The following is a 23,943-nucleotide window of genomic DNA, read 5'->3' on the forward strand; positions in this document are numbered from 1 at the left end:
CAGGGAGCCTCAAGGCCTTTGGTGTCCTTTCAGAGTATGAATGCGTGCCCAATCAAAGGGTAGAGTCGAGACTAAAATGGATTTTCAAAACTTTCCTTAAGACGGGTACAAATTCATATTAAATCCACATAAGAGATAGCTCTTTAAACACACAAAAGAAAGAATAAGTTTAGGAACTGTTGTTTCAAGGTGCAGGAAATGAAAAGAAATGACTCTCCTCTCCTAGAATGGTCACAGAGTCTGTGATTATTTCCAAACCCCCTAATAATTCCTCAAACCCACACAAAATTAAATGAATGGTGACAGAATAAACCCATAAGCCCACCAAAGTTATGGCAGTGACATATCCCTAACTGTGTTCTTTCTTTCATTCAAGCAAAGGACTTTAAATGAAGTTTCTTTACCTATCCACCTGTCTATCAATCACAGAAAATAAAAGTCCACAGTCAAGGGAAATAAAGTCTCAAACCAACAGAAAACATAGACAAAGAAAAAAAACTTAGAAGAGGAGGGTACTTGGATGAAGTTGGATGCAGGCTTCAGGAGTCCCTCAAAGGAAAGGTCCCACAGTGGAGCTCCTGGAAAGTTCTGCTGGAAGGACCACTGGATCCTGGAGTCTGAATCCTCAGTCTCTTGGGGAACCAATTTGTAAAAGAAAAATACTGGGGGAGGATCTTAGCAAATCTGACTTTATTGTAAATGTGCACATCAGAGTGAGGGTCCCCAGACAGACCCAGCATGGGCTGATACCACAAGCTCTTCTGTTTACAGCAATTTATCCTTTATACCAAAGAACCAGACTGTCCCAATTCACCCCAGAAGGGGGCCAGCCCATCTTCTGTTCCTTGGAGGTCTTCCCCTACCTTCTCCTTATGGGGATACATCTGTATCCATACATGGAGATGGAGAGATGGCCAAGGACATTCTGTGGCCAAGTGAGGTGTCCCAAATGCCTCAGGAATTTCTAGACACGCTCCAGGATGCTGAAGGCAGACACAGATGTCCCTTGGCATGGAGATGATAGAAGGCCCTCTATTGGAGAAAAATTCTTACTCACACTCTGGTTGTGGATTATTTATTGTCACACACAGTTAGTCAGTCAATCCCTGGGATTATGACTTCTACCTTCTCACTAAAATGCTAAACATTTAATGGGGTGACATTTAGGGAATAGAAAGAGGCATGAAACAAGGAAGACAAGCTGGCTGAAGCTGCTTCATTACATTCTCCTTTACAGCCTGCTGCTTTGTGGAAGTTGTTTGAACTGGTGTCTTCATTGTGTCTACAGAGTTCTCCAAGTGAGCCATCCCAGCACCTGCCCAAAGCCCTCCTTTTCTGTCCTCATTGCCCATGCTTGTACCTTCCATTTCTTTTTCTTGTCTCATTGCCACATCTAGTATTTTTAGTTCAAGATTCCAGGCTAATGGCAATAATGGACTTCCTTGTTTCACCCTTGATATTACTGGAAAGCTTCTAGCTTATGGCTATTACTATTAATACTTTGCTAATTACAGATACATTTTCTACTTATCATTTTTAAGAAAATCGCCAGCTATTCTTATCCTTTATATGATTTTTAATAGGAATGGGTGCTGTTTGGTCAAAATTTGTTATGCATTTATTAATGTAATCATAATTTCATTGGGTTTGTGTAAAGTTTTTCTGTATCAATTGATATAATCATTGATTTTTGTTGTTTTATTACTGATATGACCAATTATAGTTTTCCTAATATTGAATGTGCCCTCCATTCCTGTTAAAAATCAAGCCTGGTCACACTGTAAGATCTTTTTCATATATCATTTTCATCACCTTGCTAGTATTTTATATAAAATTGTTTCCATCGATATTAACTAGGAAAATTGATCTCTATTTTTCTTGCACTTTTCAAAACCATAATTGAGGCATTGAAGGAATTTGGTAGGACTTCTTTTTACCTATTTTTCCAAACAAATGGATTTGTTCTTTAAACATTTGATAGAATTTGCTTGTAAATCCATCTGAGGCCAGATTTGAACCTAGGTCCTCCAAACTCCACACCTAGTGTTCTATCTGCTGTGCTACCTAGCTTCCTTCCAATTAATTTTTAATTTAGGCTTATAAAGCCTTTTAGTGAATGTAATTTTTATTGCATTGTGGGGAAAAAAAAGTTGCCTTTTCTATTTTTGCTTGTTTTCATTTGTTGTGAGATGGTTGGTTGTAAAGGTTTAGTGTACAGCTGAGAAATAGGTATACTCCATTCTATTCTCATTCTAATTTTTCCAGAAGTCTATCATATCTACCTTTTCTAAAATTCTATTCTTTTTTTAATTCTCATTTATTTATTCCAGGTCTTAGAGGAGTAAGTGGTGGACCTCACTAATATGGTTTTCTTGCTTCTTTCCTCCTATAACTTATTTGACTTTTCCGTTAAGAATTTGAACACTGATATTTGGTGCATCTGTGTTCAGTATTGACATTAATGCATTGTCAATAGTAGCTTTTAGCAAAATGTACTTTCCTTGATTATCTCTTCTTATTAGGGCTATTTTTAATTTTTCTTTGTCTGAGATCACTTTTTCTATGCTTGCCATTTTAACTTTAGCTGATGTGAATTAGATTCTGCTCCAGTCCCCTACTTTAATTCTCTGAGTGTCTTCATGTTTGGACAACATATTGCGGGGTTCTGTTTTCTAATCCATCCTGCTATCCTCTTACATTTTATAAGTGAGTTCATTACATTCACAATTATAATAGCTTACTGTGCATTTCCTTCCATCTTGTTCTCTCCTATTTATCTTTATCTTTTGTAGATTGAGCCCTCCTCAAAAATGTTTTGCTTCTGATCATTAACACTAAATTCTTTGACTCTACACTCTTATAGAACCACCCTTTTGTTTAACCCCCTCCCCTCCTTCTTCTCCAATTGTGTTTCTGTACATACTCACATACATGAACAAACATATACACACAAAATATATACTTCTTACACAAAATTTTCCCTCTAATTTAAAAACTTTTCCTTGAACACTTGTTTAATATGGGATAATTCCCTCATTCTTTCTCTCCCTTCTCCCCTCTTCTAGTGCATCCCCTTTTCTCACTATTCCATTCTTCTTTTGTGATTATCTCACAACAAATGCATACCCATGCCCTCTAAGTAGTCTCCTTACTACCCTAATGATCATAAAGTTCTTAGAGGATATGGGTATCATCTTCCCATTTAGGATTTTAAAGAGTGTAACCATTTCAAGTGCCTTATGATTCCTCATTCAATTTTACCCTTAAAAAAATTTTTTTTTGTTTGAATGTCAAATTTCCCATTCAGCTCTAGACTCTTAGGATTGCTGAAATGTCCTCTATTTCATTAAATAACCGTTTTCCCCCTGATAGTGATGATATAGAGGTTTTCCTGAGAAGGTTAATATTAATTGTTATCCTACCTCTTTTGTCTTCCAGAATATCATATTCCAAACTCTCTAGTCCTTAAGAGTTATAAATGCTAAATATTATGTAATTCTGATTATGGCATCATGTTACTTCCATTCTTACTTCTTAGCAGTTTGCAGTACTTTCTCCTTAACCTAAGATTGGTGAATTTTGCTTATAATATTCCTAGGAATTTTCATTTGGGGATTTCTTTGAGATGACCAGTGTACTCTTTGAATTTTTTTACTTCTGCCCTCTAGTTATATCTGAGTAGAATTCCGTTACAATTTCTTACAGATGAGGCCTAACCTCTTTTGTTATCATGGCTTCCAAGTACTTTAATAATTCTAAGTATTGATTCCAAAACAGAAGAGCAGTAAGGTCTAGGCAAATGGGGTTAAATGACTTGCCCATGGTCACACAGCAAGGAAGTGTCTAAGGCCAGATTTGAACCCAGGTCCTCTGGACTTCACATCTGGTGCTCTATCTACTGCACTACCTAGCTGCCCCAGTTCAATACTTTTTAGTGGGTTTCTCCTTCATCCCCTTTCCAAATCAGTTATTTTGCCTATGATAAGGTTCCTATTTTGGATTTATTTTTTTGCTTTTTGACTCTTATTGTTTCTTGATGCCCCACAAATGTATTACATTACACCTGACCAATTCTAATTTTGAAGGAGTTATTGTCTTCAGTGACATGTTGTACCTATTTTACCATTTAGCCAATTATGATTAAGGAATTTTTTTCATCTTTTGCATGCCTTTTACTAAGCTTTTCATTCTCTTGCCATAATTTTCTTAAATTATATTTTCTTTTTCCCAAATTTTCCTCTACCATTCTTATTGAATTTTTAAAATTTCTTTCTAGAGCTCCTACAAGAATCTTTGCTGAGTTTGTGTCCATTTTGCATTTCTCTTTGAGGCTATGTTTGTGCTCAATGAGGCCAATTTTCTTAATTTACAGAGGAGAACTGAGGCATAGAAAAGCTCTTCCTTGCCCAGTTACATAGATAGAGAGCATCTGAGGAAGGATTTGGAACCAAGGCTTGCTGACTCTAAACTCAACGTCTTATCATTATCCATGCTGCCTACCTCAACATTGTTTTGAGTATCAATTTCAATTATAAGAAAAGTGACTAAATTGTCCATACCTTTTACCCATTGGCCCTACTATAAGACTTATGACCCAAGGAATAGTATTAATAGTGAGCATTTACATAATATGATTTAATGTTTGCAAAGTACTTTAAAGGTAATATCTCATTTGATCCTTATATCTACCCTAAGAGGTGTTTTTTGTATACACATTCTACAGATAAGGAAAAGAAAGTGAGGCAGTGAAACATTAAAAGGATTGCCCAAGTTCACACAGCTAATGTCAGAAACTGAATGTGAATTCAGGTATTCTGGTTCTAGTAGCAACACTTTACACTGTGCCAACTACTACCCTAAAGACATAATGTCCAACACTAGCCAAAATATTTATACTAGAACTTTTTTTGTGTCATTGAAGAATAAGCAACAAGGGAATATATTAATCAATTGGGGAATAGCTCATGAAGTTAAGGTATAAGAATTCTATGGCATGTTACTGGGGACTATGGAGAAACACTAGCATTTCAGAAGAAAATTCATTACCTTTATAGGACTTTGTGCACAATATGAATTTTAGAATATCTAATTAAATCTGTGCTAATGCTGGAAGGCTTTGCTTGCTAATTAGATGGCTAAATTTTATTTTGAGTATAACTTCTCCAATACTGTCAAATATAAAGCTATGTCAAGACTTTCCTACAATCATGATTCTATAAGCCTTTCTTCCAGAGTGAACATTCTGATGTCTAGATACCTCCCACTTCCAGCAAAAGGCATGTCCCCAGTGAGCAAATTCCTAAGGTTTCCCTCCAATATGAATCCTCTGATGTCAAGTAAGAGATGATCTCTGACTGAAGGACTTTCCACATTGGATTCATATTCAGCTTATACTCAGAATGACTAATAAGCTCTGTACTCCATTTAAGTGCTTTTTTCTCACTGAGATAACTGAGATAAGATTTCTATCTAGTATGAATTCTCCGATGGGAAATGAGGGATGACTGTTTTCTGAAGGTTTTACCACAATGATTACATTCATGAGGTTTCTCTCCAGTGTGGATGGTCTGATGAATAATAAGAGATGAGCGGTCCCTAAAAGTTTTGCCACAGTCATCACATTCATAGGGTTTCTCTCCAGTGTGGATTCTCTGATGTAGGACAAGTTTGGAGTTGAATCTGAAAGCCTTTCCACATTGATTACATTCATAAGGTTTTTCTCCAGTGTGAATTCTCTTGTGTTCAGCAAGATTGGAGCTCTGTCTAAAACTCTTTCCACACTGTTTACACTCATAAGGTTTTTCTCCAGTGTGGATTCTTTGATGTTTAGCAAGACCAGAATTGCATCTGAACGTCTTTTCACATTGATTACACTCATAAGGTTTCTCTCCAGTGTGGATTCTCTGATGTAGAGCAAGACCGGAATTACATCTGAATGTCTTTCCACATTGATTACATTCATAAGGTTTCTCTCCTGTGTGGACTCTTTGATGTAGAGCAAGTTTGGATGTGTTTGGGAAAGTCTTTCCACACTGGTTACATTCATAAAGTTTCTCTCCAGTGTGGATTTTCTGATGTAGAGCAAGGTTTGAACTTTGTGTGAAAGCCTTTCCACATTGATTACATACATAAGGTTTTTCTCCAGTATGGATTCTCTGATGATTAGCAAGACTAGAGCTGTGTCTGAAAGTCTTTCCACATTGATTACATTTATAAGGCTTTTCTCCAGTGTGTATTCTCTGATGTTCTGTAAGACTGGAGCTCTGTCTGAAACACTTTCCACACTGATTACACTTATAAGGTTTTTCTCCAGTGTGGATTCTCTGATGTTCTGTAAGACTAGAGCTCTGCCTAAAACTCTTTCCACATTGATTGCATTCATAAGGTTTCTCTCCAGTATGGATTCTCTGATGTTCAGCTAGATTGGATGTGTTTGTGAAAGTCTTTCCACATTGATTACATTCATAAGGTTTCCCTCCAGTGTGGATTCTCTGATGTAGAGCAAGACTGGAACTCTGTGTGAAAGTCTTTCCACATTGTTTACATTCATAAGGTTTCTCTCCAGTGTGGATTCTCCGATGTTCAGCAAGACTGGAGCTCTGTCTAAAATTCTTTCCACACTGATTACATTCGTAAGGTTTCTCTCCAGTGTGAATTCTCTGATGTAGAGCAAGTTTGGAGTTGCATCTGAACGACTTTCCACACTGATTACATTCATAAGGTTTTTCTGCACTGTGGATTCTCTGATGTTGAGCAAGACTAGACCTGCATCTGAAAGTCTTTTCACATTGATGACATTCATAGGGTTTCTCTCCAGTGTGGATTCCCTGATGTGCAACAAGACTGGACTTCTGTCTAAAACTCTTTCCACATTCATTACACTCATAAGGTTTCTCTCCAGTGTGGATTCTCTGGTGTTGAGCAAGTTTGGAGGTGAATCTGAAAGTCTTTCCACACTGCTTACATTCATAAGGTTTCTCTCCACTATGATTTCTCTGACATACCATAAGGGATGAATTTTTACTGAAAGTTGTAATATGTTCAGGATATTCGTAAGATGTCTCCCTTGTATGAATCTTCTGATGGGAAGTAAGGGATGACTGTCTCCTGAAGACTTTCCCACATTGCATACATTTATGCAGCTTTGGGATAGCATGAAATTTTTGATGGAGATGAAGCAATAACTGTTTCTTAAAGGCTTTACCACACTCATTACATTCATAATGTTCCTTTCCATTTTGAATTTTCTGGTGGTCAGTGAGCTCTGAATTATGACTGAAAGTCTCTTCAACTGCATTACGTGTATAAAGCATTTCTTTCATATGACTTTTCTGATGTCTAATTAGTTGTGATTTTACATTGAAAGTCATGTCACAATCATGACATTGATAGGTTTGTAATACAGGAGGCTTCTTATGAGACTCAAAGAACTCTACTTGTTCCACAAAGGATTCCCTATATTTACTTTCCTGAGAATAATTATTGCCTGAGATCTTTTCCTCGTACTGAATTAAAATGGAATATTGCCTCTTTCCATTTTTATCAAATTCATGGTGAACCTTTTGGGTTTTTTCTAACTTGAAATCAGAAACACAGATTTCTCTCAGGCTGAAGTCACAGTGATCATCATTCATGAATCTTTGGTGTTGTGACTCTTCCTGGAGCTTTGCATTAGTCTCTCTCATTTCAAGCCTACTCTCTCCATCTGAAGGAAACAAAGAAATGCATATATAAGGACAGGTACACATAAAATATACCCACATGTATAAGGTTCTCTTAACTGACAAAGTAAACTTATTTATAGTTTATTTCCCTTGCAAAGAAAAGATGCTTCAAAATTAAATGGGCAGAATCAATCATTTGAAAGTTCTATTACCTCACTTCCCCCAGGTTGACTTAATTTACAGAGAAGTTCATGTACAGTAACACTGGCGTTTCATACAAACCTGCAACACCAAGCAGAACCAGCATTCTCATTATATTCCCACTTTGGGCCATGAGCTCAGAATGTCATAATAAGATAACCAACATCTCTGCAGCTGAGACCAAAACTCAAACCCTATGAATGGGCAAGATCTATTCACAGTACTAGATGTTCTTTCTACACTGAACTTTCTTTTTATCTTCAAAAGAAAAATGATTTTATTATTGCATGCTTATTTGCTTATATTTCTTTTTCTCCTCAACCTTTACCTTCTGTCTTAATATCAATTCAAATCTTGAACAACAGCAAGGGCTGGCAATCAGAGTTAGGTCATTTGCCCAGCATCACACAATTAGGAAGTGTCTTGGGCCAGATTTGAATCAAGGTCCTCCTGACTCCAGGCTTGGCACTATCCATTGTGCTACCTAGTTTCCCCTCACATGTTTATATGTCTAAGTGTATGTACAATCATTATGTAAGTAGTGGTTTAAAAAAGTCAGACAGTGTTGGTGATGGAATACTACTGTGCTCAAAGGAATAATGAACTGGAGGAATTCCATGTGAACTTGGAATGATCTCCAGTAATTGATGCAGAGTGAAAGGAGCAGATCAAGGAGAACATTGTACACAGAGACTGATACACTGTGGTACAATTGAACATAACGGACTTCTCTACTAGCAGCAATGCAAGGATCCAGAGTAAGGCTGAGGGACTTATGAAAAAGAAAACTAGCCACATTTGGAGGAAGAACTGTGGGAGGAGAAACACAGAAGAAAAACAACTGCTTGAACACAGGGGCTGATGGGGATATTATTGGGGATGTAGACACTAAACGATAACTCTAGTCCAACTATCAATAATATGGAATTAGGTCTTGATCAATGATACATGTAAAACATGGTGGAATTGTGTGTTGGCTAAGGGGGTTGGAGGTTTGGAGGGAGGGAAATAACATGAAATATGTAACTAGGGGAAAATATTCAAAATAAAAAATTTTTAAGTCAGATAGCATGTGTGCAGTATCATTTTAGAGGTATTGTTGCACAAAACTGAGTTAATGCCGAACGAATACTAAAAGAAATGTACTGTAAGAAAACAAGGGAGATCCAGAAAAGCATCTACTTCTGCTTCATTGACTACACTAAAACCTTTGACAACAGAACGTGGCAAGTCCTAAGAGAGTACTGAATCATCTTATTTGTCTCCCAAAGAACCTGAAGGTGGGTCAAGAAGATAGAACTGAACTTGGAACAATGGGTTGACTTAAGATTGGAAAAGGAGCCTTGCAAATATGGCCATTTGCTTTGTGTCACTGCACTGGAGGACTTCCCTCATTCTCAAAATATCTTATAAGCAAGTTGGGAGTTTATGTGAAGCACTGTGTAATGGCTGTCTACTCTTCAGATTATTGTGACTGTTTTCTCCTCACTTCTGCCCTCCTTCTTGACCTGCCATTCTCTTCTCTCCTTGTGTACTTCTGACCCTATTGGTATTTCCATACCAAAATCCTCTGTTTTCCCCCAATCAGCTAAGATTTGAGTTTCATGGTCTGTGGTCCTTCTCAAACCATCTTCTTGATTGTATACTGGTGTGAGAGCTCCTGGATAGCAGGGACTGTCCTTCACCTCCCTCTGTGTCCCCAGAACTTAGCCCAGTGCTTGGAATACAGTAGGTACTTAATCAATGTTTACTGACTCACTGTCTGTGCCCAGGACTGATACAAAGTCCTAATTTGTACCTCAGTCCTTGGATCTAGTCTCTCCATTGGGCAAAAATAGATCTTGGCCTCAAACCTGTTTCTGTCCCCTTCTTTCACCCTGTGCCCCACAAGGAATTATGTTTATTTAGTTCTGATATGGACCGGACTTCACTGGATCAAGTACCCGAGATCACAAAGACTGCTGCAGGGTCTTCTGCTGTGGGACATCTGGAAGTCTCTACCTCCCATCTCCCTAAATTGAGGGTGGCATCCCCTGTGGGAATCTGGCCAATGATTCTCCAAGAATGGACAAAGATTGAACCATAAAGATCAGGAAAGACATTTAGATTGATGAGTTCTGCAAGCCTCAGCCTTGGATAACTTCTAGGTAAGATTCTGCCCTTCACTTCTACTCATAGACTGTTGAATCAAAACAGAAAAAATCATGAAACCAGGCTCCCTGGGTCCATTACCAATTTAGGGAATCTCAGCTCAGCTGGGCCCTCCCTGTGGCAAGGCAATCCTTTCATATCTCCCTACCTGAATCCCCATCCTCCTCACCACAGCAGGTTTTCCAAATCTTTTCATTCTTCCCCAACCCTCTCTTATGGCTTGCTTCTCCCATACTCTCTCAGCTGAAAATTTGGCCTTATATTTCACTGAGACAATTGGACATGACTCCCTCTTGACATATGCTAGAATCCAGTCATTGGGGCCTCCTTTTTCTTCCTTCCACAGGACAAACCACCTCCCATCTCCAGGGGTTCTCCCCAGCTGCCCCTTATCCCTAGAATGCTCACTCTGGCTTCTCTGAAGGCCCAGCTAAAGCCCACCTCCCACAACAAGCCTTTTGCAGTCCTCCTTGACCAAACTGCCTTCCCTCTCTGGATGAGCTCCAATTCATCCCCCATGCAGTCTGTTTTACATCCTTGTGTCCAGGTTGTTTCCCCAACAGTCTGGGAGCTCCTTGAGAGGCAGGAAGATGCCCCCTGCCTTTCTTTAAATCCCCAACACTTAGTACAAAGCCTGGCACATAGTAGACATTTAATCAGTGCCTTTTGGCTTGAGAAAGGTCTAGGAAAGAGCTTGTATTAGACAGCCTCAGGCCCTTTTGGATGCTTTCAGCACAGTTCCATGACCCAAGGTTCCAAACAATAGATACAATAGGATCCAAGTTTTATTTCTGGAAAATAATCAAAAGGCCATGGAGTCCAATTTCCTCATTTCACAAATGGGGAAATTGAAGTTCAGTGGCTTCACCAGGATCCCACTGTTAAAAAGTGTCTGAAAACAAATTGCAAATCAAGTCTTCCCATCCCTAAATCTAGTATTTCCTTCACAGTAGCCAGTGAAGGATAACAGAATTAATAAATCTGATTTCACTTCACTCACCCAGATAGGAGTTGCTTGAGCTTTCTCCCTCCAGCATCCATGGAGCTTCCACTTGCTTAAAATGGGAGATCCAGTCTTCTCTGGGAATTGGAAGACCTGGGCATTTGGAACAAGGAAGGGATGAGGACAGAAAGTCACTTGTCATTTTGTTCTCTTTAGGGAAAGGGAGCATGCAAGACAGGTCACTGGATGAGTCCCAGGACTCCTCAAGGATCGTTTCCATGGTATTGATCACTGAGAGCTTTGGTGGAGGATGGAAAGGAGATAATTGGGAATCATAAAATTCTTTTTTCTACTTTCTTCACAGAAAGATGGGTTGATTCCATAGATTCTATTGTCTAGAAATTAAGAGACAACTCATAGTGTAGTTGAGAGTGTTTTGGACACGGATTCAGAAAGCTGTGAGTTCAAATCCACTCTCAAATACCTACTAGCTAAGTATCTCAGGCAAGTCACTTAACCTCTGTTTGCCTCTTATTTCCTCAAGTATAAAATGAGGATAAATATCATCTAACTCACAGAATTGTTTTGAGAATTAAATTAGATAATATTTTAAAAGAAAGCTTTTTAGCATAGTGTCTGGCATATAGCCCCATATAGAAATGCTTATTCCCTTCCCTTCCTTTTCCACAATTTGTACTGGAATTTGGAGGAGGTATAAAGGAAGAATGGGGCAGCTGAGTGGCTCAGTGGATTAAGAGCCAGGCCTAGAGACTGGAGGTCCTAGGTTCAAGTCCGGCCTCGGACACTTCCAGCTGTGTGACCTTGGGCAAGTCACTTGACCCCTACTGCCCACCCTTACCACTCCTGGGCCAAGGACGGTCCCTAGCCCAGATGAAAAAAGGAGGAGGGTTGGGCGTGGGGCTAGCAACCCCACCCTGTAAAAACTACATCTGCTAAAGAAACTGCAACCTAAAGTAGGGGCAGCTGGGCTAGCTCAGTGGATTGAGAGCCAGGCCTAGAGACGAAAGGTCCTAGGTTCAAGTCCGGGCTCAGACATTTCCCAGCTGGGTGACCCTGAGCAACTGTGTGTCCCATTGCCTACTGGTTGTGGCCCTATGCTCCTAGAATGGAGTCCCAGGATAAAAAAAATAAATAAATAAAGGAAGAACAAAGACATACTATACTCAGCTTCTGAGAGTAAGGCTAGGGGGAGTGAGCTAAAATTTTATGCTTATTAACAATAAAGAACACTCCAAAGACTACATTCAATCCAAAGAAGGTGCTATTTAGGGAGGTAGGGGGTTCCCTTCACTGCCTATCTTTTCAAGGAAAATCTTCATGAGCAGGTTTCATAAATTTGGCAGAGAAAATTCATGCTTAGATAGAAACCAGACTAGCAATAATCCTTGACATTACTTCTTAAGGCTAAGATTCTTCAACAGTGATTTGATTATTTGACCTGAAGATCCCAAGACCAGTAAGAGACAGCTTTAGGAACAGTAAAGGAAACCCTCAGCTTACATCAACACTGCAAAGACCTTTTACAAGAAAACCAGAAAGCAGGATGATCCTGTCCGAGGACACGAGATCAACGTTTTGGCCTTACCAATGATTAATAAGTGCTATAAACCTTGCACACTAGGGAGGGAATGAAGATAGTTCCTTGATGGTAGATTCAGAATTACCAGGAAAAGTGATCCTTACCCAGGGAAAGCACATTCTGGGCATTCTCCAGCATGACCTCCTTGTACAACTCCTTCTGACCAGGGTCCAAGAGGCGCCACTCCTCCTGGGTGAAGTTCACAGCCACATCTTTAAATGTCACCACCACCTAAACCACCAAAAGTCAAGGGGCACAGAGGTGAAGGAGACTTCAGAAATCATCTAATCCAGCAGTTAGATTAATTTTTTAGAAGGAAACAAACACACACACAAAAAAAGATTCCCTCAAAAGCCAAACAGGGATAATAGGGTGGAGGAAATATATAATAATCATAACTATGAATATGTATGAGACTAATTTATGTATAAAATGGAAGCTGATAGCAGACTGAATTAAAAAACAGAATCCTAAAAAAACATTGCTTATAAGAAACGCATTTGAAACAGAAACACACACACAGAGTAAAGGTGAGGCAATGGAGCAGAATCTGTCATGCTTTAGTAGAAGTAAAAAAAGCAGGAATAGCAATCTTGGTCTCAGACAAAGCAAAACCAGATCTAATTGAAAGACATAAGTAGTAGGAATTTAATGGTGTTCCATCTCATTTTCTATCATTTCTATTATAGTAATATGACTCACTTTTTTAGAGTTTTTAAAAAGTTTTTTAGTATTTCAATTACTTTGGAGCAATTCTCTATCATGCAGGTAAAATTATTTTTTTTTATCATTTTCATTTCTTCCTTAAAACAAAAGAGAAGAAATAAAGGATCTAAACACAACCCTGTAACTCTAGGACTTATGGAGAATAAGAGTCTAGAGAACAAAAGGTAGCATACTGATGAGCAACATACAGAAGAGTATGACTAGATCTGAAAATATGTTGATATTTGGAACAGACCATTTATTTCTCCAACCTGATAAATGCAGAACATGTGTTTGGCCAATGTGTTAGGAATTTGAAGGTCTTCCATCTCATTTTCTTCTGTTTCCAGTAGTGATATGACATTGTTTTAGAGTTTCTGTTACTTTTGAGGAATTCTCTATCACATGAATAAAATTCTTTTTCCATTTTGATTTCTTCTTTAAAACAAGAGACTCATGTTCTATTTGCAAACCATTTTTCACCTTCCACTTCCATTATTTCTATTATTTATTTTCTGAACAATTAAGGAATTGATTGATCTCCCACTTTTTGAAATTCTTAAAAAGTTGCATACCTTTCCCTTTTAAAGGCTCTTGAACCATTCCTCTTCATTTCATGGAATTTGTTGAGAGTATGTCCTCTCACTCTCAATAAAGTAAAGTAAGGCAACTGTTCTGTTGATATATAGTTGATTACCTAGTTCACTCCCAACATAAACTTCTAAATTTCTTTTCCTTCTATTCCAAACTTATTTCCTTCTCAATCCTCTCTCTTCAGCACTGTGGGATGGGGCCATGAACTCCAAACATCTAGTTAAAGAAAAGAGCCCAGCTCACACATCTCATTCCTCACATGGCTATACTCCTTTGGACTTCTAATTGACTTCTTCACCATGCCGCAGCCTCCATTTCCTTCCTCCATCCCTCCCATTTTTAAGCTTCCTTTTGTATATCATCTTCCCTCCTGAAATTATAAGCTCCTAGTGGGCAGGAGAAGTCTTTTCGTTTTCATACAGGCTAGCATGGGCCCCTTTCTCTTTGCTATCTCAGTATCCCCTCAGAGTCTGCCATCCTATAAATGGCATAATCAAGGAAAAATAGATCAACCTCCTTACACTGTCCTTTGAGATCCGGCCACATGGACCTTCTCTTGGTTTCCACCTTCCATTTTCTCCCTCTATGTACCTCAAATTTACTCCCTCTTTCTCTTCCCCATGAAGTCCTCTTTCACCTCTCAAGCTTCATCTTCTGCATAAAGCCTGCTGTCTCCAACACTAGGTACCTTTTTTCCCTAAACCCTTATCCATGTGGCCCTCTTGTATTTCTTTGAATTTAGTCATTCATATTTCATCCATATCTATACAGATGTGTACTTGTCATCTCCTCCATTTGAGTGGGGATCATTTTGTTCTTGGTAGCATTATCCCTCACATCTAGTACAGTGCCTGTCATGTAGAAGGGACTTGAAATAATTATTGTTTGACTGGGTCTTTTTTTAGACCTTTTCTTCCTTTTTCCATCTTTATCATTCTGACAAGTTGAGTTTCTTGGGCTCTGGCTGGACATCTCTATCCAGCCAATGTCTCATGAGCTTTAATGCCATTTCCTCTCCCCGTCTTTAGTTAGTGGGGTACCAGTAATCTTCTCCCAACTTATTCTATCCACTAGCTTCCATTTTGTCTTATCCAGGCTGCAGTGGCAAATGTTCTCACATGATGAGGAATGGAATCTACTGGAATCCTTACAGCACAGAAACCTAGGGGAGATTCATCTAAAACAGGAGAGGGATAAGCCAGTATGGTGCTATTTTTAAAAAGTTTAACAGTGAAGTTTTTGGAAACAAACATACGTGACATATTTTACAGTTTTATTTGCATCATGAACATCCCTATCTTATGTACAGAAAGTCAACAACAATTGTAGATTTTGCTGATTTCCTAGGCCTAAATGCTCACATGAAATATTTAGCAATTAGCTTTGCCAGCCAGTTCATGCTGGTTCTAACACATGCATAGAGCACTGAAAGTCAATTTCTGGAAGTACATAATTGACTCCATTTTGTTCTGATTTTACCATTTTGCTGAATATGATCCCTACATGAAACAGAGGACCAGCTGCAAAGGCTGATTCTCTTCAGTGTTTTCTTTCCTCTCCTAATGGGTATAAAAAGACCTGTTTGCACCAAAGAGAGGCCTTAACAGTCTCTGGAATAGCTCTCTCCCTAATCTAGCCTGACAAGTAGTTCCCTTGGATTTAGGGCAGCTGAGCTGCACAACCGAAGACCGCCGCTTGTCTGTCTCCTGTAATGATGGGGCACACTCTCTCTCTCTCTCTCTCTCTCTCTCTCTCTCTCTCTCTCTCTCTCCCTCTTTTTCTCAGAAAGCAGACAATAGTGACTTAACTAATCTTCCATGAAAATGTCATCCTTCAAAACATAAGAGTATGAATCATGTAACCATGTTAACTTTTCTAAAAAATAAATATTATTAAATGTTAAAAAAAAAAAAACATAAGAGGGGCAGCTGGGTAGCTCAGTGGAGTGACAGTCAGGCCTAGAGACAGGAGGTCCTAGGTTCAAACCCGGCCTCAGCCACTTCCCAGCTGTGTGACCCTGGGCAAGTCACTTGACCCCCATTGCCCACCCTTACCACTCTTCCACCTATGAGACAATACACCGAAATTAAGGGTTAAAAAAAAAATAAGAGAACTGAAAAGGGGAAATTCTACTTTGAAACTGATTGTGAATACCAAGAAGAAACGATGCTAGAATAGAAATTTTGGAGGAAATTTCAAGCAAGTGACCAGTCCTTCCTAGAGTAAAGGATGGAGGAGAAATTTGGGGATGGGCTGATGTGAACTCCAGACTTGGAAGAGGAAAGTTTCAAAAGGCTCACTCAGAGAAAGGATAGGTGTAGTCCCAGGGGCCTGAGATCCTAGAGGGGAAGTCAACTCAAGAGCAATGAATGAGACTCAGTTGGCTAATTCTGAAGACACAAGAAAAAATAATTTCAACAAGAAGAAAAATCTGTGACCCCAAGAAGTCAATATCAATTGAAAGACAATTCACCAATGACCTGAAAGCTTGAGAAGAAAATGTATAAGGGGCAGCTATATGGCTAAGTGGATTGAGAGCCAGGCCTGGAGATGGGACGTCCTGACTTCAAATCTTGCCACTTCCTAGTAGCATGACCCTGGGTACCTCACTTGTCCCCATTGCCTAGTCCTTATCCTCTTCTGCCTTGGAACCAATGCACGGTATTGATTCAAAGATAGAAGGTAAAGATTTAAAAGCAAAACAAAATGTATAGAAAAAGTGTAAGAAGAAATTGAATTAAGTAGCTTTTAATCACTTATAAGGATTCTTCTACAAAAGTTTGATGAGGTGTAACTGCGTGGTTTGAATAAAACAGAATGGGAAGAGTACTGAAAGCCTCTGCAATGATAAAAGTGCCTTTTATCTAGCCACACATAATGCAGGTTGTGACATGGGGAAGGCAGGCCTCTAGCTTTCATACCAAGTCACTGGAGAAAGGTAAAGGGGAAAGAGGGGAGCCCCGTTCATCACCCTGTTCAGAACCTGAACATCTTGCCCCGTCCATAGCCCTCTTCTAGTGTGTGAAGTGTTGAGGCACTGTTATGCTCATAGAATTTTTAAGAACCGAGACTTGGGGCCGGCTTTGGGGACCTGCAGCTCTTACAATAAAGCCAATTCTGTTCTGACCTTTGCCCAATTCTCTTCTTTTTTACACTTGGCACCAGGAGATGGGCCTGAAGACTGGACTTCAGTCTCCAGCAGCCCCTCCAGCAGAATTTTCCTGGAACTCCAGGGTGAGACCTTCCTTCTCAAGGGACCCCTAAAGTCTGGCCTCCCCCTCAGCCAAGCACCCACCCCCGGAGCTAGGCAAAACTAGGCTTTTAGGAGATCTTGTTTTCCTTGTCTTTTTGGGGCCTTTCTGTATTATGTTCTGTGTGTTTTCAGTTGGTTTAAGTCTTTATTTCCTTTCACTTTACATTTTATTTCTTGTGACTTTAATAAAATTAGCCACATGCATTCATTTTTCTCTGAGAGATTCAGGGCTTTTTCAGTGCTTTTGAAACAATAACCGTATTTTCCCCTCGTGGTTAGACATTTGCATGGGTAGAGAAGCTTTGATCCAGGTTCTCTTTGCTTACCTCAAAGAAAGAACACTTAGCAGATACAAGCTTTCTGGGCCCAAAATTACTTTCTCCTTTTCCTACTTGTTCAATTTTTCTGTCCTTGGTGGAAGGTTTAGAGCTAATTGCTACAATTGCTCTAACAGGAGCTTATTTTTATGACAGAAGGAATAACTCCACTTCAGTATGTCTGTCTGTCTCCGTGACTGTCTATGTCAGATGTATATAAAGAGCCGACCTCAAAAGCAGTCTGTAAAGCTTTACAATGTTGTTAAGTGAACTAACTCATCAGTGAGAGATTTGAGTAGAGCCAAACAATAGAATCTGTAGGGACTCCACTGCTGAATTTTGCACCCAGCCATTATTAAAATCTTCCAAAGGATTAGCTCTACTTAGGGAAAAAGTCAGAGTTTGGGATTTCATTTCTGATACTATAGGATTTAGAGTTCAAAATTGATAACAAGAAACTCTATATCAGGCAAAGAAAAAGCCTTTGAATTTAAAAAAAATGGAGAGGTTAACCTTCTGATTCAGTACAGTTGTAAATACACTCCATATAAACCTATAAATGTCTCCTAGAGTAGGAGGGAAGTGATAAGGAAAGCCAGGCTACTGTGCTCAGAGGCTTGCAGTAACATCAGGGGAAGGAAACAGCCAAGATTTCACTACAGCAACCATGGCAGAAAGGAGAGAAGGAAAGACACTCTTGGGCAGAACTATCTAAAACATTTTGCCACATGCAGGCTTCGGGCACTCTTTTATTCCTCCTCTCCTATACGCCAAATGACAAAATCCGTATTGACAGAAGGGCCAGTTCGTGAGTCTGAGGCAGAGAAGCAGAAGCCTCTAATGGCCCTTCTGCAGAAAGGGAAGAAAGAAGTCTCTGATTTGCCACTATTGTGGAAAGAAAGGACACATAGCAGGAAAATGTTGTCATAAAAGAAAAGATCAGGGCACAGCTAGGTGGCTGAGTGGAGTGAGAGTCAGGCCTAGAGACAGGAGGTTCTGGATTCAAATGTGACTTCAGACACTTCCCAGCTGTGTGACCCTGGGCAAGTCACTTGACCTCTTTGCCTAGCCCTTACCATTCTTCTGCCTTGGAGCCAATACATAGTATTGATTATAAGATGGAAGGGAAGGGTTTGAAAAAGAGAAGAAAAGACCAAAAAAGAAAGAATGGTGCCTCTTTAACCCAAGGCAAGTTTGATGGCCCTGGGCACCTATAGCCCACTAAAAAGAATGAGGAAAATCCAGGGAAAGTAGCAATAACAGAAGAAGAACATAGTAATTTAGGGAATGAACTAAAAATAAGAGAGTCAAAACCGATGGGGTTCCTGCAGCTCAGTGTTTTCATCCAAAAAGACCTGCTTCTATCTAAAATCTTCTACTTCTTTCAGTGTATGCCATTAAGATGGACCTAAAGAAAGTAATGACAGAAGTTTGAAAATAGCAATGGAAGTGACGGCTTCAAAACTGAAAGGAAATGAAGGGGATACTCTAATCTAACCTATTATTTGTGCTTGGTACTAGCTTGCTTTATTTATCTGTGTTTTATTCATTAGTCCTAGCTTATGCCTTGGCCTAATCAACCAAGAAGGAAAAAGAACTGATAATGTAAGACTTTTCCAATTTTTCAATAATAATGATGATCATAATATCTGTTTATTCTTACATTTGTCCTCCTTTTTAGTGCTGGTGACATTAAAAAGGATGAGAGACAAAGGACAGATGTTAAATTAATGGGAAACTAATCATATGAGGAAGAAATACTTTAATTTCTTAGTTGGATTTTCTAAATTGCATTTGGTTCCAGGTAAAAGTGAGTGTATGTTTAGCTTTTGAAAGCAACAAATCTTAATTCTGAATTCTGATCTTAGTAATTAGAATTTGAAACTTAGAAAACTTTCAGGTTCCGAAAATGGAAATCACAATTTCAGTATTTGCAAAATATCTATCGGACTTAATAGGATTACAGATACGCTTGTGCATGGTTGCTCATTTCATATTCCTTAGTGATCTTTGAATTAGTAAGTATTAAGCATATAATTGTAATTATGAAATTATTCTTTTATCTAAGGAGACCTACTTCTAAATTATTTTGTACTGACTTGAGAAATTCTTATTTCTCAATAATAATAAAAATATTTTACTATTTTGGCCTCAGACATTTCCTAGATATATGATCCTGGGCATCATCATGCTTGTTTTCCTCTCCCTAAGGCTGAGAGTTCTTTGATTCAATTTCGGGTCTCTGATCATTTTGGGGGTTCTCGCTATCTCCAAATTTGTGTTCAGACTCTCTTTTATTTTACTTTGAGTGTGATGTCATTTAAATGTAAAGTTTTTTGTTCATTATCTTTGGACTTGAGGGACTTCTTTTGAATGATATTGCCTACGGCAATGTTATAAAGTCAGCTGAGCCATGGCAGATTATTTCTCTAGAAGCCTGACCATAGTTTCACCGTGCTCCTATTTACTCTCCCTTTTCTTTAAATTCATACTTTGCCATTCTAAACAAGGACATTGTAAAGAAAATGTATCTGAGTCTGATCCCATGAAGAGATTGAAATGAAACATGAATAGGGTCTCACACTTGTACCATGAATGGGAAAATCTAGTAGAGGAAAGCTCAAGTCTGTATTTCTGAGGGTTTAAGATTGAACGGTCAAAAGGGTCTTTGAAAGGCAGAGTCTACACCCACATGGTGCAGGCTAGAACATCTTAAAGGTTTTCTGATTGCTCAACATAAATCACTTTCATCCTGGTATAATAAATGAGACTCAGCCTGTGTTTTATTAACTTTTAAAATGATGTTGGATGTGAATCTGCTCAGGAAAGTCACCAAGCTGACATCAGAGACTGAGCTGACCCCAGAAGTCTGTAAGATGCCAGCCGGATAGCCAAAGCCCGCCAGGGCTCACCTTAGATCTTAAATAAGACAATAATCATTCTTTGCTGGCTTTTCTCTCTGGGGAGCTCGTTGGAACTTCCTCCAAAGGCTGGACTGACTTCTAGAAAGAAACTCTGAAGAGGCTCATTTGGAGGTGACGTCAGTGACTTGCAGCCTCCGCGTCATCCTTCTCTGCTTAAGGCTTGGCTTTGTGCTAAGACTATGGTGGGTCCTCACTTTATTATATTCCCTTTCATTTCACCTTTCTCCTATCCACTGGCCACTACTATGTCTCAAGCCCCAACTTTTTGTCCTTCCTCTCTCGGATCTCGGCCATTTCACTTATACTGGTTTGGCTGGACTTGAGGTTCTTATGATGATTTCTAGCCCTCATAGGAAAAGAGAAGTAAATCTGGGGGCTGGAATGCAATTTCCTCCCTACATTATTGTCGATGCTTCAATAGTCAACATTGACCAACAAGACTTGTCTTTTCAGGACTGAATGCTGAGGATTTGTTTTGAAACACTTCTTAGATCCCCTTTTCAGGGATGAATGCCAAATCCCTTCTGAAGGGTCAAACTGCCCATCAGGATGAATGACCTCCTCATAGGCAGCTCCTGTCACTACTTGCTATCCCTGGTAACAGTGGGGAAGGCCAAGGAAGACTCTCTTGACTCAGTTTCTCACACAGAGCCATCTAAGAGACATCTGAAGGAGACCCGCCTCTCTCAATCTTTGCCTGAGATTAAACAAGAGCCTTCCATAGAGCAAACTCCGTTTTTTGGGTTCGTCCCCATTCCTGCTCCTCCATCTGACACACACCACAGTTTTTAATTGCTCTTTCCCAAAAGGGCTTCCTTCCCTCCTCAGACACCTCCGGGCTCTCCCCTATGTCTCCTCCCTAATTTCTACCCTCTTTCCCTGCCTCCTGTCTCTGTGTGAGCAGCAGATCCTTCCAGTCTCTCCTCCTCACAGGGGGGAATCTGCTCTCTGAGATGACCTGACAGTTGCTGCTGCTTTTGTCCTGCTGACGTCTCTCCCTTCAGTCTGCTCTTTCCTTGTATCTTCTCCTTCTTCCTCTTGTGATTCCTGACCCAAAGGGCCTCCCTGGGCAGCTGCACCCATTTCCCTCATTCAGGCTTCCTGTCTCTCAAGATCAAGGATGTTCCTGCCTCTGGGTCTCTCCTGGCCTAGCTGACGTGTCAATGGGAAACTTGGGAAGTTTTCAACTTCTGAATTGAGTTCTTCATTCAGTCTGCTGGCACCCTTCTTGCTGGCCTCAGCTGTGACGTCCCTCAGAAGCCCAACCCCCTTCCCTGCACCCTCAGTCTGTTGTTAAAGTCACAGCTAAAGAAACCCCCAACTTTAAAGTCCCCTGTTAATCTGCTCTTATTTATACCTGAGGTCACCTTACTTTTATGATTTTTAAATAGAAAATGGAAACTTCTCTTGAATTTAAATTTTTTTCTACAAGTTCTTCACTGGCAACCTTTGCTCCTTTCATTGGCCTTCCAAGATAGCTGCAAGCCACCCCATCTGAGGACCTAGGCAGAAGGGCACTACAGAATTGAGGGATCTGGTTCTGTAAAGGTAACCTCAATAGATGAGACTGTTGAGAGACCTCTCGGTTGGACATCTCCTGACTCCACGGTTTTCAATGAACCACCGCCATGTTTCATCAAGAGCCACACACTGAGGACCAGACACCGTGCTTGGAGAACACGGGAGATGAATTCCCTCTCCTGGCCATCCCTGCTGCTCCAGAGCCCCAACAGCAACAGCCGCTGCTTCCTCCAACTCAGGTCCAGCTGCCTCTGGCACCTCACAGCAGCTGCTGCCTATTCCCAGAAAGTCTAAGGTTCTGCCCACTTCCTATGCCCTAGAAGGGGGCCTACCAGTGTCACAGTAGCAATATGTGTGCATCCATCTGATGCTCCTCATTCTACAATGTAAACTGAGACCTTTCACATTCTGCCCATGAGAGGGAAATCATTCTCCAAGGTCCAGAAATCTTTCGCACTGTGCTCTTCGAATGCCCTTGGGCTTTGTAAAGCTGTCCCACTTTCTTCCTCATTTTGGCATTTGTGTTCCAAGGGGGAAGTCAATCTTTGTCTCATCTCTCTGGCTTTTGCGTTTGACTGTTAGAACTTTGCCTTTTCCCTCTTCCTTCCTTTTAATCACTTTTGAGGATTCCCCTGTTAATTGTGTGATAAGCAACTGTGGGATTTAAGCAAAAAATACTCAAAATAGGATATAAAGCCTCTGCAGTGATGCAAGTGCCTGGTCTCTTCCCTTAACCTTCTCACACACTCTGGAGGGAACCCGAGCCGCTGATCCCCAGTTTCATAACTAGTTACCTGAGAAGGGGGAACAGGGAGGAGGAGAGCCCTGCCCATCACCCCTGTTCAGAATCTGAACACCTTGGTGAGTCCATTAACAGCTGTTCTGTATGAAAATGGTTGAGTCACCACCTCTACTACTGTAAGAACTGAGACCCAGGCTCTCAAGAGTGGGCAGACCCTGCAGCTCCTCCAGGAAAGCTGGTTTTGTTCACACCTTTGCCCAGTTCTTTTCTGTTTCACAAAAGAAAGCTGGAACAGGAATTGGGGGATAAAACGATAAGCATGGAACCCCCCAGGAAAAGTAGGGTCAGGAATGCTAGAGCTCTCACTAGTCTAAGGGTGGTGAGAGAATGGGAGGCCACAACCGAGCTGGTGTGGGAGTTCTCACAACTCTACTGGATGAACAGAATATGTGGAACCTGGGCTCAAGTATTCGAGGGGGCAAACCCCTGGAGGAAGGGATCCGTCTGGCTCAGTTGGTCTCCAGAGAAATAAACCAGGAATGAAATGTTACAGAGGGGACAACCCTGGAACTACCCTGCCATGTGTGTAATTAGAATTGGGTCCCCAGAAACTTTCTCTTCGAGCATCCCATTTATGTATCTACGTTCTCCTGGGAATGCAGCTATTGTGGATGGGCAAGTGCCCAGCAGGAGAATTTGACTCACGTGGCTTTACTCAGGTTTTTACTTTCGTTCTTTTTATTTCTTCTACTTCAAGTGATTATTAATAAACTTTATAAAATATAATCCTTGGAGTTATTGGATATTAATTTAAATTTTACACGTATTTCCAGAAAAAACAAGATGGCAGTGGGCAGCCATGTTCCTGCCTCGTTTTAGTCCACCAATGAAAACGTCCTGTTGGAGCTTTACCATTCCAGAAGTGGCTGCACTAATAGATTATTGTCTGAACCTAAAGACTGTAAATTGTTATGATTAAAAATGAGGATGGACGAGATCAAAAGGAAGAATAGTATTTTAATAAAAGCCATGCTGATAGAGATAAACTGACCACGCGCCTGTAAGAAACCTATTCCAACCTCACCTCAGCCATTTACCTTCCTCTCTCCTCAAGCTCAGGTAGCTAAAGAGCAAGTCCCAAGTCACTCCCCCCTACTTAAAACAGTCCCTCACCTTGAATACGTCATCCAAAACAGGAAACCCATGAAACCCGTTGGACCATGGGAAATGTAGTTTTAAGGATCCCCACAGGTCCACAGAAGTTTGTCAAACACTATATTGAGGTTCAATCCTTCCAAATAGAACCCCAGGTGATTTTAACTAACACA

At 40.1% G+C, this 23,943-nt stretch overlaps 2 protein-coding genes across 2 annotated transcripts in view; both read right to left on the minus strand.

Annotated features, from left to right (window-relative positions):
- Positions 1 to 1,008: 1,008 nt before the first annotated feature.
- LOC123240682 (zinc finger protein 135-like) lies at positions 1,009 to 7,297 on the minus strand. Its single transcript, XM_044668402.1, has 4 exons — positions 7,205 to 7,297; positions 6,129 to 6,911; positions 5,537 to 5,885; positions 1,009 to 1,032 (listed from the first exon to the last, which is right to left on the minus strand). Coding segments are annotated over exons 1-4 (1,227 nt in total). The 3' UTR covers positions 1,009 to 1,030.
- A 5,343-nt stretch (positions 7,298 to 12,640) lies between these two features.
- LOC123240683 (zinc finger protein 665-like) overlaps positions 12,641 to 23,943 on the minus strand; it is a 64,351-nt gene continuing 53,048 nt past the window's right edge. Inside the window, exons 7-8 of the mRNA XM_044668403.1 lie at positions 21,955 to 22,148; positions 12,641 to 12,790 (exon numbers count right to left, since the gene is read on the minus strand). Of these exons, the coding sequence (XP_044524338.1) occupies positions 12,641 to 12,790; positions 21,955 to 22,148 (344 nt within the window). The remainder of the gene's footprint in view (positions 12,791 to 21,954; positions 22,149 to 23,943) is intronic.

Source organism: Gracilinanus agilis, chromosome 3 (genome assembly GCF_016433145.1).
Source record: "Gracilinanus agilis isolate LMUSP501 chromosome 3, AgileGrace, whole genome shotgun sequence".
NCBI lineage: Eukaryota > Metazoa > Chordata > Mammalia > Didelphimorphia > Didelphidae > Gracilinanus > Gracilinanus agilis.